This window comes from Amblyomma mixtum, chromosome 2, assembly GCF_055824585.1.
Source record: "Amblyomma mixtum isolate Tamu chromosome 2, ASM5582458v1, whole genome shotgun sequence".
In the NCBI taxonomy this organism is placed as follows: domain Eukaryota; kingdom Metazoa; phylum Arthropoda; class Arachnida; order Ixodida; family Ixodidae; genus Amblyomma; species Amblyomma mixtum.
Genome location: NC_143013.1, coordinates 140,521,440 through 140,540,082, shown reverse-complemented (window position 1 = coordinate 140,540,082; position 18,643 = coordinate 140,521,440). Strand labels below are relative to the sequence as shown.

At 45.4% G+C, this 18,643-nt stretch overlaps 1 protein-coding gene across 1 annotated transcript in view; it reads right to left on the bottom strand.

The window, feature by feature from the left end:
• The window catches only part of LOC149361094 (protein O-mannosyl-transferase TMTC1-like), a 261,151-nt gene that overhangs the window by 106,538 nt on the left and 135,970 nt on the right, over positions 1-18,643 (bottom strand). Inside the window, exon 4 of the mRNA XM_089572587.1 lies at positions 9,359-9,367. Within this exon, the coding sequence (XP_089428713.1) occupies positions 9,359-9,367 (9 nt within the window). The remainder of the gene's footprint in view (positions 1-9,358; positions 9,368-18,643) is intronic.

Sequence of the window (18,643 nt, the reverse complement as noted above, 5' to 3'; positions counted from 1 at the left end):
AGCAATGCGCTATGAGGAATGGAAATATTGGTAAGTAATGATAGGGATTGTGGGAGTTTAGAAGGAAATGGGGACAAGGGCTACAGGGGGAGGCGGATCGGGGCAGAGGGAGAGAGAGACGCTTGCCCGGTGGCAAGGGGAGGGAAGCAAATTCCTCTAAACACCAGCTCGCAGGTTGAGGCTTCACATAGACGCCAAAGCGGCCAGGCAGTTTTCACTTTCATGACCGTGCAATGCTATCGCAGTAATAAAATTTCAAGGTCTCCCCAGATGACTGTCCGCGTCGGCATTGGCGTGCGCAGCGGTTACCCCCTCCTAGCAACCGGTTGCAGTTATGGCACCCGTCTGCTCGTGCGCTCTGCTAGCTACGCTTGCTCATCTCGCGTTATTTTGTTTCAGATTTCTACTTGTTACTTTTAAAACTTCGGGGACCGCCACTCTTCTGAAAAGCAATGAAAAGAAGACATGTGCAGTGCGACCGAAATATGAACAGATAAGACACACACGCATAAACAGCGCTGACTACGAAAAATGGTTCAAAGCAAGCAACGCTGCATTAAAAAGGCTAACAAACGGCCACAATCATGATGTCCTCTGGAGAAGTAAAAAGGTGCCAAAATTATCGTGCCTTTTGACAGAACTGATTTTCTGGGCTGTTGCACCTTTTGTGTAGCTCATCCCTAAACTACCCTTTACTCCATTTTGACCCGGTTTGTTTTCCTGCAGTCCCTGAACCACATCAAATGCAATAAAATCTTATTTCTTGGGGTTTAATTCACAAATCTTGATGAGTTATTTTTTTCGTACTGTAGACTAACCTACGGTAACTGCTGCAAAACATGATGAAGAAAATTTTCTGCCAATGAAAAATATATATAGTTGTCATAACCCGTACCATACATTCAGAAACCCAACGAAGGCTGAAGTAGGCTGCTACCACGAGTTGTCTTGTCTTGAGTCTTTCTACATGCTGTATAATATAAAATAAATTCCAGTTAAAACGGTGTTTTAAGATATAACGATGAAATTTCACTGCCTTAAGTTAGCAAGCATCAATAATATGCACACAAACGCTCATCCCAATATGTCAAATAAAAGGGTCAGGGTTGAAATCTGCGTCCCTCCTTAAAAGTAACGTGTCCACGTACGCAGTATTTTCAGTCTACCAAGTGAAATATTTAGAAAGACTAAATAGCTAACGTAGGTAATTATTACCTAAAGGAAAAAAAGTTTTCATTTAGAAGTTGGAGATCGTCTTGAAAAACGCCGGGTTCAATGCCCGCACGAACGTACCGTTTACCCAGTTTTATTAATCGCCTTAATGAAAAGATACCACATGACAGGTGTTGGTGCATACCTCTCTCTAAGTGCTACGAAAAGCTGCCACGGGGACAGCAGTCCCAAGTAAAATTGAATTTTGTTCTCTGATACGCACCTGTGACCCTGAAGCAACACCGCTGTCTCTTGGAAGTTTTTGCTTTTGCAAGGTTTCTTTTCAGGCCGGGAAAGAAAAAGCTACTTCACGTAATTTATACCGCGGGGCAAACCTTTTTGTCAGCTGTTCGTCAAGAATTTTGCAGAGGAGTGTAAAAAGATGCATATGTAGATGCAGTGCAATTTTCATCAGGAAGCAGTTATTGCCAGAAGAATTTTCAAACATATGACTAGCAGTATATTGTACGCGATAAAAGCATCTTTTGTAAATTTTTTTTCCAATTTTCGCATCAGCGCAATTCATTCACTTTGTATTATATTTCCTAATGATGTTGGTATCATATTGGGACCCCCTAATCACCAGTTTCCTTATCGTTTACTCAGTTTTGGAATCCTCCCTTTCAAGTGTGACGTAGCCGCCTCTCCAACGGAACCGAACTTTTCGATCGCAACACGCAACGGACGCCGTCGCATTTTTTGCAGGACGGGACCCTTAAAGCTCTCGCTCACCGCAATCACAGTGCAACGCTTCACACATCCTGAAAATTATCCAATGCAGAGGGCGTGTTGTTAGTGAGCATTGCTCACACAAGACTATCAGAGCCGTTCACTGCACAACAGGTAACTTCTGCCTCGATTACTAACACAAAAGGGTAGCGCGCACGGTGAGCTCTTGAAACTAACCCAAAAGACGCGGGTTCGATCCTGGCCACGGTGGTGGAGTTTCAATGGGGGCGAAATTCTTGAGGCCCGTGTGCTGTGCGATGTCAGAGCCCGTTAAAGAACCCCAGGTGGTCGAAATTTCCGGAGCCCTTCACTACGGCCTCTCTCATAGCTTGAGCCATTTTGGTACGTTAAACCCCCCCAAAACCAAAACCAAATCTTGAAACTAAACTGATTTCGCAACATTGCACTTGCATTTAAAAGCACTCCTTGCATGTCACATGGACTGTCAGTGTGAAGACTTCACTTCGTAATGAACCGCTCTTACATCTAATTTTTTTTCGGCATTCGCAACAGCGGCATTATCGCGTGATTTTCCTGAATGAGGAAGAAAATTCACGCATAAAACACGGCGCCTCGAGGGTCGTCGAAGTATGTTTCCCTCGCACTTCCTCCCATAGCGTGTGAGCCGACGCCTGCTACAGCGAGCACGCCACTGGCGGCGCTACCATTGAGGCGCGCCGAAAACCCCATCATAATTTGGAAGCACAGCCACGCTTTGAACTCTGCCGCCGGCGCGCGGCATCTTTGCCTTCTCCTGGCCCTCTGCTCGCCCCTTCAGCGCTGACCTGCTCCTCGCCCGCTTTTCTGGATAACGATTGCTTCGCTTCCTCCGTTGCCGTTGGAAACGCTTGTAGCTTGCGTTTTCCTTGTATTATACTTGTGTCTTTATTTTTGTTGGCACCATTTTTTCTCTTCAGCCCGGCGGAAAGAACGCTGCGCGATGTGATTTCCGTGTTGTGCTTTACCGCTGTGCCGTGCTTTCAGGCGTTTAAATGCAGCAAGTGCCCTGAAAACACCTATGCAATTTTTATGACTCCACAAAGAAAGCGTTATGGTTTGCACAATAAGCAATGCCTCGCCAAAGTACAGATAAATTATAGACCAACAGCTTTGTCTGCGAGGTAACGGGCGCTAACTAAACATTCAACTTTTTTTTCCCTGCTAGCTCCTTATTCTTTCCGTGTTATTGATGAGGTAATTTGTACATTGAATAAAAAAAAACATTTTTAACGCTCAGAAAGCTACGCATCCTAACCAGGCAAGCCGTCGACTGCTGTTCAGTCTAAACTTACTGTATAAGTACGTAGAGTTGCGCGTTTGTTTTCCCTGAGCCGCTCGTGCTTCTATTGGCAAAACGCAATTACATGGTTGAAAAGTACCCATCAATTGCTGAGAAGCAAGCTACCCTGCATCGTTTAGCACCATACCGTTGTCGACAGTAATTTCGTACGCCTATTATTCTCGTCCATTGCGGCATTTTTTTGTCCTCGAGCGCATGTTCGCTGAAAACGATGTTTTCTTACAATAACACGCAAATGTTAGCCATTTGTTGAAAATAAAGCGTTTGCGATTTGTGCTCCTGGCTGCAGCGATCGTCTGCGCTGAAGGCCTGCAAGGCAGCGCTCCGCTTCTTGCGAACAGCTGGCCTGCATGACAGGCTGTGACTTAACGAACGCTAACTTTCCGTGTGACTTCAGTTTTCTGTTACTCTCCTTTCTCTTTCATTTTTTTTATCCCCTCACCCCCTTCTCCTCGTGTAAAGTAGCAAACCGATTAATCTTCCGGTTACTCTCCGTGCCTTGCTTCTTATTCCTCCTCCTCCTCCATTGAGGTGAGCCTCGGGACCTCGGTGCAGCCGAAATGGGCGGTGAGGTGGCCCATATGGTTGAGAAGGGCCTTGGTGACATTTAATGCCTAAAATGTGATGTGCCTAAAATAAAACATGTTCAGCAGCCATAATCAAGCGGATTGAGCATTAACTTTCTCTTAACACTGCACCAAGTCTGCTTCCTGCAAACGAGAGTTGCGGCTTTCCCTCATACTGTGGATTGTTTCTGCAGCAACTCATCAGACCTACACTCAACTCTAAAGGTGCTCATACAGCAACCGAAGTTTTCAGAAGGGCAGCGCCATAGGTTCTGCCTTTTACAGTGCTTGTTAATCTTAATCATATCGGTTTGAACGTTTAGCGATCATTGGTACTTGATACGAGAGACGCACGCTCCGAAAAAGCTTTCGTATGCGAGTATGCTAATGCACAGTAGGCAATTATGTCTATGGTTGCAACATCGGGCGACATCCTTACAGCAGTAAGATGTGATTATGAAGCATAAGAAAACATTTATTAATCTATTCATATTTATTCGTATCGCCTCACAGGCGAAAAGAACGGAGTACTGTGTGAGGGGGGATTACATAGATAAAGGTAATGACAAGAGCATGAGCAAGACGTTTATACGAAACTTGTTGACTGTTAGTACCGGTCACTAGCATGGGCGTCCGGAGGGGGGGGCAAGGGGGGGCGGCTGCACCCCCCTGGAAAATCACTCACTCGAACCGTGAGTGATGGCCGCACACCAGGGGCCGTGGTGCGCTCAGCCAAAAGGGTAAAAGCAGCCCCGCTTCCACGCTTTGGGTCACATCTGCGAAATGCCGCGTCCGGGCGGGCGTCGTTCCGCCGTTTTCAAACCACGCCATCGTTAGCTCTACTAAAAGGCGACCTGTTGCAGACATACAGCGGCACCGGCGAGCATGTGTTTGAGCCTTCTTACGATCGGTGTCTGTTTCTTTGATCTCTAGAGAGATAGCGGCACGGAGGCAGACAGTGCACAGAGCATCTTGTTTTCGCCTTCGTCGCTCGCTATAATCAGGATACGTTCGTACGCCGGCCACCGATTAATTCTTCAGGAGGGAAGGACAAATCAGCCGTATCCACCCCCGCTTTGTCGGGCTGCTCAGGGTCAAGCGGGCGGTGGGTTGGCGCCGCAGCCGCCGCTCGCTGTCTCCTCCGATCCACGGGAGAGCGCAGTTCGGTAGAAGCGCCGCTTTCAGAATCTTCGGCAAAGGGGATTAGCTGCTTTTGTTCACGGCGACGCAGTCTCCAAAGGCGCCCCCACACCAGCGTTTCTTGCGTCTTCTCCGAAAACCAGCGCCTTTGGTCAACGCAGACCGATGGCGCCTGCCTGGCTCGCCTGTAACCTCTGGCTGGGTCTCAAATCACAACAGCGCCCATGTACTGTGCGTGTCAGTGCACGGTAAAGAGACTGTTAAGGTCCTAGTACATGGGCCTGGAAAGACTACTTCCCGACGTGTGTCATCGGGAAGCAAGATGCGGTGTCAGGATCGAAGAACGCAGGTCTGGGAGAAATTACCACCAAACGTGGGTCGTCGTTAAGCAAGATACGGCGAAGGCTAAGCAGCGGCGGAGGCAGCTGGCACACATATGTCTCCTGGGTGGCTGAGAGTACCTGTTTTCTACTCGGCGACCGTTGCCCCAAGCCTGCCGTCATGGACCACACAGGGGACCCAGGTGACAGCTGATTCCATTCACCGAGCCCTTCCCGGTCGGAGTACAGAACCATAAATAAGGGGTTGAAGTTTTAGCAAAAACAGACCGCCTTTCCGAAGTCTCTTCAAGTGTCGCCGCCGCCGCCGCGGGGAGACCGACGTTATCTTCCCTAATTGCTGCGAGCGTGCACGGGGACAAAGGGCTTGCTCTTTGGCGTGCCAAGCACCGCGACGAGCTGGCGGGCATCATTTTGAACATCTGCAAGGACAAAGGACCACTTTCCGGCCTTTTCCTGACCTCTTTGTTTCGGCCTCGAGCGGCGGATGCCATCTGAGGAACAACAGATGTCGGTGACCCGGGGGACTTTCAGCTGGCCAGAAACCACCACCTACCGCAGTCAACGCCTCGACGGCGGCCTTCTTTCCTTCGGAATCAACACGTGACAGGGGCGTGACCCTAGGTGCGGTGTTGTGTTTGTGCGCAGAGGTGAAAGTTATAGGCCCCTCCCAATCCGGCGTGGGCGTCCTCAACCTAGGGAATTTGGGGACGAAGAAGGGTATAAAAGTCGACAACGAATGCGGCAGAATAGTCTCCCACTTCGGTCTCTCACTCAGGTCTCTCACTTCTCTTACGCTTGTAAATATGTGAATAAACCTTCCGTACACTTTCCTCCTAAATGGAGTTCGCCATCTTCCTTTGGAGCCGGGACCTGCTGCCCTGAACGACCCTCCACAACTCGCTGGGCCCCTCCGTCCACAACAAGACCCAGACCCAGGTGGTCGACATTATCCGGAACTCTGTACTACTCCGTCCCTCATAGCCTGATGCGTTTTGGGGCTCTGAACCCCATAAAAACACAACAACAAATTTTCCGACCGGAGTGGCGAGTGTTCCTTCCCCTCGGAAGTCGCGCGGCGTTCCTTTCACCCCCCAAAGTGCGCATTCGGGGATATTGCGGCAAGTAAGCCCTTGCACGTGTGCGCGCCTCTGTGTTTGTGCTTCGGTGTTTTTAGTGGCCGGTTGTCAACGAAGGTCAGAACAACCAAGACAGCGGACGAGAAAACGACGAGCGGCGAGCAGTGTGTGTGCGGTTGCTCGACTGTGCGGATGCGCGAGCAAGATGGAGCGAGGTGTATGAAGGGGCGAGCGTGCATTTATCTTGAAAAGAAGTTTTTGTTGTATATATAGTTGTCTTTTGTTTTCAACGTACGCGTTCAACCGTTTTTTCATTCAATGTGTATGATGAGTATGCACCGAGAGCGTGTAGTGAAGCACAGAAATGAATTTATCACCCGTGTAATTACACAATTCGCCCAGAAAAATCCGAGGCGCCTACAGTTGCTGTTCAAGGAAGACTGACTGAGTGACTGTAGTTGCGTGTTTGTGACCATATTGTGCTGTGTGCTGGTCATCAATCCGGGTGAGTCGAGAACCCGTATGCAGCAAGACTGAGCACTCTTCTCCACGAAGTGATAGTATCTTTTTGTATTTTTTATTAATTTTAATTGTTTTTTCGTTGATAAACTTTAATGTATCTCTCCTAGCCGCGCTTTAATTTGCTGTTTGTAATTTTTCTTACATGTGCGTATTTTACTTATTTTTTATTTATATATAAATAAATAAATTTACTCCGCAAATAGTGCCTTTTTGCTACGAATATACCCCCCCCCCCCTCCGGCGCCAACAACCAATGGGGCCCCCCCCTGCAAAAAATTCTGCGGACGCCCTTGGTCACTAGAAAGTAGGAACATCATTATACAATGTTTACTTACACCTTAGTAACTTGAAAAATGGCTCTTATTTCGGTCCTAAAACGAGCTGTGTCACGAATATTCAGAATGTGATCCAGAAGACCATTCCAGTGAATGATAGCCTGCGGCAGGGTAGATGAATTAAATGCGGCGGTTCTACCAGAAATGCCTTGCAAGCTTACAGGGTTGTTTAAATGACGTGAGGAGCGGTTTGGTTGTGCAAGAGGCAGCGTTGAAGAGTAGGCACTGTAGACTATTCTGTGAAGTAGGCAGATTAGGGCGATTAATCTCCGTGATTGCAGTGTAGAGAGAGAGCTCGATGATGTGATGTTTGTTATGCTCGAGTGACGGTTGTAGTTTCTGTAAATGAAACGCGCAGCACGATTCTTAACCGATGCAAGAAAATCAATTACGTAAGTTTCATCATGTGGCCAGTTGGGAGATGTGTACTCGAGTTGTGGACGAACAAATGTTTGGTAGGCGAGCCTACGGGTACTGGAAGGAGTTCTATGAAGATTACGCTTTAGATACTCTAACGTGCGTGATGCTTTGGCTGTTACTTTCTGTACGTGAGTGGACTAACACAGGTTACTCGAGTAATGCACGCCGAGGTATTAACACGCATCGGACACTGAAGTATTATTCAATAAGTAACTGAAAGAAAAGTTAGTTTTTTGCGGCTGAATATCATTAACTTGCACTTTGCTGGGTTAAGTGACATTTGCCATGATGTGCACCAAGCGGTTATGCGATCGAGGTCTATTTGAAGTTCTAGTTGATCGGCAGATGAGCGTGTTTAGCGGTAAATGATGCACTCATCTGCGAACAAGCGAATAGTGGAATGAATGTTTGATGGCCGGTCATTTATGTAAATGAGGAAGAGCAATGGGCCCAAAACGCTACCTTGAGGTACGCCAGAGAGCACGTCGCTAAATGAAGATTAGTGACCTTTAACAACTGTAAACTGCTTGCGAGATGACAAGAACTTTCGTATCCATGAGGTTGTTAATGAGTCTAGGTTAAGGCATATTTTTTTTTTAACTATTAAGCGTGGATGCGCGACGCGGTCAAATGCTTTGAAGAAGACTAAGAACGCGCAGTCTGTTTGAAAGATCTCGTCCATATTATCTAGCAGTTCGTTAGTAAATTCCAATAGTTGAGTCTCACTTGAGAAGCCTTTCTTGAACCCATTCATGTTAGTTAAAAAGAAGGTGCTACTATCTAGAAGCCGCGCAACGCCTGATACGATGATGTGTTCGATGATCTTGCATGGGACAGATGTCAGTCAGTGATATGGGACGGTAATTACGTGTGTTTTTTTGCCTCCTAATTTTAAAGGGTGATAATTTTGCCAATTTTCCAGTCCTCTGTAATTTTTCCACATGACAGTGACTGACGAAAGGTATGAAACAGAACAGTGGTTGAATTAATAACAGTGTTCGTTTAGAATTTTCGTATTATTATTATCTACACGAGGGGAACTCGCCATCTTGAGACTGTTACTTAATGCTGCAATACCGGTGGCACTTATTTCTGTGGGGCTTATGTACCAGTAATTGACATCTGCTAATGGCGCAGTACTGGATTGGTCTTCTTACGTAAATATTGAATATAATTGAATATAATATTGAATATAATATTATATTGAGTAAATATAATATTGAATGCGTGAATATTATTGAATATAAGCGCACATTCAATTTTCGTATTAATATTATCTACACCAGAGGAACTCGACATCTTGAGGCTGTTACTTAATGCTGAAATACCGGTGGCACTTATTTCTGTGGGGCTCATGTACCAGTAATTGACATCTGCTAATGGTGCAGTACTGGAATGGTCTTCTTGCGTGAATATTGAATATAATTGAATATAATATTGAATATAATATTATATTGAGTAAATATAATATTGAATTCGTGAATATTATTGAATATAAGCGCACATTCAACTTGATTAATTGGAACGTCAGTGTCATTCAACAAGTAGATCGCAGCATTAGTGTCAGTGGGCGCTGCGGTTTTCCAAAATTTGTTGGGGTTGTGCGTCATAAGCGATTGGGGGTCTTGGAAGTAATATTTGAACTTCGCTTTAATAACGGCACTGCAGTACTTTCTCGGCAGTCTGTGTTTTTGTCATGATGCCGGTGTGCTATGGCATTTGACAGCTTTGGAAAGTCGTTTTTTATTCCTTTTTAGTGCCCGCAACATCCGGTTAAACCATGGTTTAGACGAGTACAAGCGAAAGGGGTGTAATGGTATGTGGGACTGTACAAATTCCGGTAAGTGATGTTTAAACAGAAGCCAGTTGTCATTGACCGAACGCTGATGAAATGTCGGCAGGTATGTATCACAAGAAATTCGCTAGCCAAGATTAATTGCATTCAAGTCCGTACGGTTATAAATGAAAAAACGCTTATGTGTGAAGGCACGTGCGCACGAGGGCATGGAAATCTTGAAAATTATCAGCGCATGATCACTAAATCCCTCAGAACAGGAAATAGCACTAATACTTTCTGGAACTGACGCGAAGACGAGGTCGAGCGTGTTGCTTCCTTGGGTAGGCTGATCAGCTAGTTGTACCGACGAGAAATGAAGAGTTATTTCAAGAAATTTAGTGCCGTCGCGTGTTCGAGGGCTTAGGCTAGTCCAGTCAATTTCGGGGTAGCTGAAGTCGCCATGCAGGCAAATACTTGTTTTTGGAAATTTAGTTTTTATTTCAGCAATGTCAACATGTTAATAGGAGACAAGTGACTGAGGACCATCTTGTGGCCTTTAACGGACTCCAAGAAGGTTTTTAGAAGATCGTGATGTGACACGGACCCATAAAATTTCTGAGTGGGAATATCAATTGGAAAAGACATTTTTTTTTTACTGAAATCAGCACCCCACCTCCTTTTTTGTCGCTCCTATCTTTACGAAAGATAGTGAAGTTATGCAGATCAGGCAGGACTTCATTGTCCATAATCTTATCACGCAACCACGTTTCTTTTAGTACTAAAATGTAAGAATCACAGCATAAAGAGAGCTGGGAATGTGAAATGGTATACCGATAAGGCATCAGTTTTCTTTTCTAATGACACGGGCCGCCGGGTTACACCTTTCCTATCCTGAACACAGAGTTACGGCGTCGTACGCGGCGTCGTACACATACACGCTGTAACTTATGATCAGCTTATCGAAATTAAGCTTATAGAACCTTTTTCGGTTTGGTGAATTCTACAAACTTTTTTCGGGCCAGTCGTGTGTGAAATGAAAAATCTTCGCGCACCGCAAAGTCGGTTCCTTTAACCTTGGGATCGTTCACAATGACCTGCTGTTTCTCTTTTTAGAACGCGAATTTTTCGAACACTGGCCTACATTTTTCAATATTGTATTTTCCAGTGTGGTTTACCCGTTCTGTTTGCGATGGATTAAAAGTAATGTGCAGATTATACTTGCATAGCTACACGACCTTTGTTTCCGCACTTGACCACGTCTCAGAAATATTGTCTTCCATGCCGAAAAAAAAAAGCAACTTATTCCGTAGAAGGCGGTTTCCCGCATCATTACAACGCGATTCAGTTCTAAGATGATCTGAGATTGCGCTGGAAGCAGCGCCAGCAGTATCAGCTGAGGAGTGATCGTTGCTTGAGTTTGCAACGTCAAGTACAACGGCGCGAAGCCTAGCCCACAATTGCTTCAGTTCAATATCTACTGACACTTGCCACTGGTTCAGCTCCCTCAGATCACTTCAAATTCCATCTTGGCCTGACTCAATCCTTTGCACAGTTTCCAGCACAGTAGTGAGTACATTGTATGAATTAGGTCCGGGATTAGTTTCCACGTCAACGGAAAGAATTAGGAGTAGGCTACTTAAGCAATGCCGCACACGGTTTCCACACGTTTCAAAGGCAAATAACCACTCTCTGGAGCATGACACTATAAACAGACAGCGATTTTGGCTTTTTAGACAAGTGCAGTGGTCAAAGTAACAGACCTGGAGCAGCAGGAACAGTGAGCGCTCCATTGCCAATGCGGCGTCATGCCCCAGAGGGGCGTCCTCGGCAATTGTTTATATTCCGTGTGGCCGGCACCGATAGCAGTATCGCAGGTGGCGAGTGACCGCTGTTGCCAGCCGAAAAATTGATTATCACCCTGTTCGGTCAGAAGGTATGGCTGTTGCGTCCAATACACGGGTTGATCCATGTCTGGCAATGGGAGGTGAAGACCACGTCTGATGCCGATGAAGGTAGCGATGAGCCAAATAGCAGGAAACTAGGAACGGTGGAACGGTGATCGCACCATTGGCAATGTGGCGTCGTGCTCCATAACATAACGATTATGAAAACGTTACACCTCATAAAACTTTGGTCTTTTTCATACCTTATAGACTCATTGCCTCTGAGGGACTGCACATTCGAGGGTTACGCATAAGTTTAAGCCACCTATTTTTCTTTTAAGTTCTTGTGTTCTTTTACAGCACACGAACGCTTTTATGTTTCGCCTCCGTCGAAGTACAAGTGCCAGGACCGACGTAGACACCTGACCTTGGAATCAGCTGCTGAATGAGCAAGTCTGTGATTATGACGCAGTAATGCAACCAGTCAATGCACGCAACACACTCTTATTATTTGGTATATATGCATGTAACACACTAGCAATCTGCCATTCTATGCGAGGTTTTTTTTCCTTCATCCTACCATAAATTGGCGGCTTTTGTCATAGGTTTCCTTTTCATTTCATTTGAAAGGCTTCCTGGACACCTATTGATAAAAAAAAAATGTTCGCTAAATCCCGCGTGCCAGTAGTTGACATTTTGGGGCACCCGACACTGTTTAATGGCCTTGAAGTTACTGTACCATCCTAGTCACTTCAGACACAACTGCAGCGCAAAATGCACGTTTGCATCAGGAGGCCATACACGCGGATCGACCCTGCACTCATAGTTTATTCCAAGAAGGCATGCTGAATAAAAGAACACCGCTCGATATGCGCGGACACACTAAGCGGAGCAAAACTCTGATGGACACGTGGCGAAGGGAATACTGTGTCCGGTACATACCGTAAGACGTCTTGCGACGGAGACTGACTGACTTATTCAACCAGCTGGCTCAAAAGATTGTTTACCTACAATATCCCCTATTCAGGCACCTAAAACAGAAACAACCTACTCATAAGCGTTACTTTCAGTAATCTCGATGCTGTAATTCTTCTAGTTCAAAATTTTGTACACCGCCGAAGCGCACAACTCGCCCCAAACACGCTCCTGCGCTAATTCGTGCGGCTATACTAGCTGGCGCTCAGAAGCAATAGTGTGCCGCGTGCGGCCGGTGTTCGACTGGTATGGGGCAGGTCCCCCACCATGCGCCGTTTCTCTTCTCTGTATTTCTTTCACCAATCGGTCATACGTGACCGTATCAGATATGAACTCATGACATTTCCTTCGTCGAATGTTTAGGGGAATCCCCCAAGGTGGCGTAGATTCGTCCAAGACCAGGACGAATTTTTCTCTAAGTACGAAGTTTCTGAGTAAGCTGTATAGCTTTCCTTTGTAGCCCTATGGCTGCGCTCGGGCGGATGACAATGAGAAATTACTCCCTTATGGCATTTCCTTAAACGCAAGTTCTGTGCACATTTTCATTGATTAATTTTAATTGTTAACTTGTATGCTTATGTATCCACTCATTTCGCTTCTTGCTATGCTTCGAACGCATGTCATTTGCGTTTACTTGCTACCGATGTCAATATTATTGAGCCCACTGTATACTCATGAGACAGCAACTAGCGACCGCTGCCCAGGAGTTTATTTATACTAGGTTCCTTCTCATTAGGAGGTCCCCCTGACAGTGTTTTAACACTGGGACCTCCTGCGATACTAATTTCTCATATTCATTTCGTGTGTCCTTACTGTCCATAAACTTGATTTCATCGCCCTGCTTTTTAATCGCCAATCTTCCAATCGCTCTTTGTTCATGGGCAGCACCCATTAATTCACATTTCTTTTCTTATCTTTAAAATCTTGACCTTTCGGTGAGCGGATGAGCCGTATCGACATCTGCATGACTACTGCCACATTATTGTAAAACAAGTTTGTTTCTACGGCCTTAACACACACTGCGGATGCGTCATTTATTGGTTACATTTCATTTCGTAGCCTCGCGTTCCAAGAGGCTCTGACGTCACGTGAAACAGCAGGGCGTTCCCTTTTGAGTTATCATAGACTCCTTTTTTTATTTCCCTTTTCCAATTTCCATACATGCTTACAGTCTTCGTTTTTGTTTAATCCGGCTCCTACCCGGTGCATTTGAGACTTGCCTTTCATAGCTCGTTATTTCTTCGTCGTGGTTTCCTGCATACTTCCCGGATAGTTTTCTGGTCCCTTTCCACCGCTGTGAGTCCACACTCTTTCTACACAGGAATTTAAGCACATTAAGTGCCTACCTGTTGTCGTCCAATTTCAACAGATGTTCTTCCCAGGATATTTTACCCTGAGCTTCCAGAGCTTTCAACGATGCTCAACCAATGTCGCCCTGTGCTACCTCATTTCAAATTTTTTTACGGGCAGCTAGTGCTAATCTGCTAACAGCGCTCTGATTTATTTCTATCCTCTAGTGAGCTTCCGCTCTTGGACAAAAAACTGTATTCGCAAAAGTGAGCCTGCATCATTATTCCTTCCCCAATACCTCTCAGTACTTCATACCTGCAATACCCCCTAATGCTCACGCTTCATTATTGCCGCATCTCTTCACCCTTTCACCCTAGCAGTATTTTTATAATTTTTCATGTATAAGCGCCGTTTCTCTACCCACATCGTAAGATATTTGTATCTTGTCGATTTTGGTACCTCTTAGACTTCTATCGTAATCACCTCCTCGGTGGAATCGTGGAATATCATCAAACCTGAGAAAACTGCGCTAAAATTAAATCCTACAGCATCTCTTTCGTCCGGATAAATTTTGACCACAGACTGCAGATCTTCATAGCTATCCGCTAGCTGTACAATATCGTCAGCATATTGTGACCCCGGCCGCGACTAACCTGCGACCATTGCGCGTTTTTGTACGAGACATTATACTCTAGTTTATTTTCTTAGGACATTCATTCCATATTTATGATATAAAAGTATTAACAACAGGGGCAATCACCGACAGCCTCGGCATAATTATTTGTGCACATCGATTTCTGTCGCACTTGTTAACTGTTTTCATCGAATTTCAGATTCACGATCTCGTATATTTCCTTTAGCAATTCATTTGCCAATTTGCTGCAGCGTGCTCTGTGAGCGGAGACACATATTCATGCGTCCCGGCTGGCAGGTGAAGTGCTGCGCTTCAACGCGGTACCATTACAAGCAGCAAAGGTACCTCTTGCGCGGTCACGCCGGGGTCTACAAAGCGCAGTGGTTTGCAAAGTCACACTGCTGCCGTGTTTTTAGGGCACAGTGTTTGTTTATGTTCGGAATGGCGTCCGACAACTTCACAGCTGTAGACGCTGCCGATAAATATGGCACCGCCCGAGTAAGCGGAGATTTTAGAAAGCACGCTGGAGCTCTCTGCTCTTTAACCGTAGATGATGGATCAGTGTGCTATTCTTTTCTGAGTACCACTATGCCCCCTACCTTATACATCGATTATGTATCACCAGCATTAAGTGATTCCTGACATCGTACAGTTTATACTGATACGCCTGTAAGCGCATACATCACGTGAGTAAGCCCACGGCGCTAGCAATACGCTTCACAGCCCTTCGACAGCCCCTGCCCCGCTTCTTAAGGAGCTACAAATGCCCACCGACATCATCGGCGCACGCTGTAATCGTCGGGCTTCTACTTGCACCGGCACAGAGAAGAGCGCAACGGGCGCAAACATGTACGCCGGTAAAAAAACACGAGAAAAACGCAAAACAAGGTCCATCAAAGCGCTTCCCTGTCGCTTTTTCGGGCCTTCCTGTCCAAACACCTCCACTAAATAGTCACGAGTTCGGTAAAGCAGAGGTGACACCAGTACAGAGTAACTTCCCATATCTTTGTGAACGCGAACGCATATCGTACTTCCTTGCAGCTTTGTTGAAACCCACACAGACGAGGATCCGGATAGCCCTTCGCAATTTCAGAGGTCAGAGACTCCCTACAACTCCGTCCTCAGAAAGCCCACCAACCCATCCGGCGCGCTCAACTGGAACGCTATCCCCCTCAGAGTCCTCGGAGCGCTTCACAATAGATTACTGAAAGCTCTGGCAACAGCAGCCCGACTTGCCTCGTCCTAAGTAAATCACTTCCGCTCTCTACACCAGAAAACCAGGACCGCCGAATAATACGCCCTAACCTCAAACATCGCTGCAAGATTCATGCAGGCAGCCCACCGGTCTCGTCTGGGATCAAACTCAATTTGCTTGTTTACCTCACAAACCGTTTTACCTTAAAAGCCATCCATATTTTTATTTTTCCTACTTTTTCACATTTCTTCTTTCCGCCAATGATGAGTGACCGGCTTCTTCTTGTAAGCCATTCTTTTTTATACTACTTTATTCTAAAATTTTAATTCTCCTTCATGCCTCCTCTACTCAACCCCACAACCTCGTCTTTCAACTCTCTATTTTTTTTACGTATCTCATCTCCTTCCGTCAATTTTACATCTGTGCACGCTGTCTTCCCTCATCAGTCTTGATCCAGTGCAGAATAAACCATCCAATCCAATAAGCCATCCAATGCAGAATAAACGTTTCGGAGCTGGGCATCGTCGTCTCAGGCGTTCGGCGTGGCCTCAGAGCCGATAATATCGAGCCATTCTTCGACTTCATAATGGAGTTGGCCACAGAATATCGGGGGCCCACAAGGCTGTCGAAACACAAGGGCCGTTGCTTATGTAGAAGGGTCCATCTTGGGGTGCATAGCAGAACTGCAGGCAAGCTCCTCCACCTATCACGCAGTGGTGACGGCAGTCTACCGTCGATCAGAAAGGCACCGAAAAGGCTTGAAAAAGAAACTATTTATTATTTTTATTTTTCATTTACAAATACTGCAAGCCTTTTCGGCCCAAACAGGAGTGGGACGATACACAAGAGCAAGCTGCCAGATTGATACGTCAGACATTATGCCCAAAACCAAAAGTACACAAAAATAAAAACTTGGAGGAAACCACGGCGGATACTTCAAATGAGTACACAAGTAAAACTTACATGAGATCATCTGCAAGCTGCTTTGCAAAATTATTCGAATAATTTACTCTAGCCGGTAAGCAGTTCCAGTCTGCAATAGTTCTTGTAAAAAAACTGTGTTTAAATGCTTCCGTTCTCGTAAAAATTAGGACTAGGTTATTATTAAAAGTGTGTCTGGTTCCTCGAGGTCTATATTTCTTTATACAATTGCATGAGTCTATGTTTAGCTTACCTGTAATTAATCTCTGCAAAAAACTTAACCTGTTAAACTTTCTGCGAACCTCTAACGGACGGATACCGTGCTGCGCCATAAAAAGCGAGGAGGAATCTAGCCGTTTATATTTGCTGAATATAAACCAAATAGCTTTCCTTTGTATGCGCCCCAACTGATTGGTGTCTTTTTAGTATGGGGGTCCCAAATTACCGCCCCATATTCTAGTTTGGACCTAATAAAAGTGTTATAGGCTACCAACCTTGTTTCAACCGGAGCCGTTTGAGGATTCCGCTTTATAAACCACAATTGTTTTATTAGTAACTGATCTGATATATGACTAGAACCCGAAAGTGTGTTCGTTAGTGCAACACCTTAACACAGTTTAAAGCTGGCAAAGAACCTCCGAGATATGGCACCAAAATCAAGTAGCACATTGTGAAAGCGGTTGCGCCTGGCCTCGTTTAGTTAAGTCTGGCCGCATCTTGCGTCAAAAAGACAACAATAAAGCCGCGTGTTGGAGGTTTTGAGGCTGAACAAACAGTACAAAGAATCGCGGCAATAGTGAAGAACACTTTGAGCTTGAATTTCATACTCCACCTTGTCCCATCACTGGCGGTAACTGTGTTCATCCTGCAAGCTTTCATCCACGCTTCCGATTTTTGGCTGCGAAATTACATGAGTGCAAAAATTGTTCGCAAGACTTGGAACAAAAACATTTGCATAAAATTAATGAAGAAATATTAAGGCTGGACACTATTTCATGCTTCGTTCACCGCGTATCCAAACTCGCAGCTTCGCGAAAACTAAATAGTAATTTTGCCACTTTCGTATGATATACAAATTTTTTCCAAAGAAAGTGCTGCTTTTCTTGTCGAAGGTCCAGCAGTATAAGTGAACACATTTTTCCGTTTCGTATAAAAATTAGCCTCCGCGGGACCGAACTGACTTTGGCGTCCTTGCTGCTGGTGAGAAGGTCGTGCGATCAAAAACTCCCACGGAGGAGTATTTTGGTGGAGGGGAAGTGCGAAACTTCGTGGATGCTGTTTTGTGTCCGCTCATGGAGGTCCAGGTGATCGAAATCAATCAATAGCCATAGTCTCTGGCATCCCTCGAAGGCCGATGTGTCGTTTCTAGACGTTAAATCCCACATACCCACCACATTTAAAAATGTTATAGAAAAATAAATGGTCACGGGACCTCGACTAAGCCCATGCCTATTCACACTAAGATGTATAAAAGCAATTTCAGATTAATTCTTCCTAGGATTGAAAAAAGCTGCACACCGGAGCTGGGGGACACCAATGGCACATTGTTTCTCCTCGTTTGGAGGTCCTCACAATAGTTTAAAAATTCTGCTAATTACAAAGTAAGCAACGACTCATCACACATAGTTTTTAATATTAATCTTAGGGTCACGTGCCTTTAGATAAGTTGTAGAGGCGGTTAAGTATCAACCGATCCAATTTTTTGTGGCAATGTGTCTACTACGTTGTTTTTTCCGGCATTTAAAGAAAGCCCACGAAGTATGAAAAACCACGTGACTGCTGTCATGCGCTGCCATAATCCAGCGCTCCCTCTTGTGTTTTCAATAAGCAAAACGCGCGCGCTGACCTTGCCCATGTTAGCGGCCGCTGCTCAGTTCGACGGGCTTCGAATGATGTAAATAAAGAAAACGAAGGTCAACTTGAACTACTTGACTTCAGTGCTTTCCTTTCCTTTTTTTGCTTTGTTTGTGGGATGGCCCCATGAAAGCTCCGGCTGAATTAGCTGTCGGTGCCGTGCCTACGACTATAGCGAGTGCTTTCCACGTTCCGGGCAGATGTGCTGACGTACTTTCAAGCCCATGCTGAAAGCGGCGTCAGCCTCTCACTTCGAGAGGGCGTGAAGGCTTTACTCATTCACAACACGTCGGGCAGCGGCACAATAAGGTAGCGCTAAAGCACAATCATCTGGTTTCACTTTATATTTCGCGGGCTTTCTTAAATGGTAGAAAAAATGCCAAGTGCGAAATAATTTGTAAACAAAAAAACTTCATACGTTGTTTTCTAACCCCTTTTACAACTTAACAAAATGCAGCTGACCGTGTTGTGAG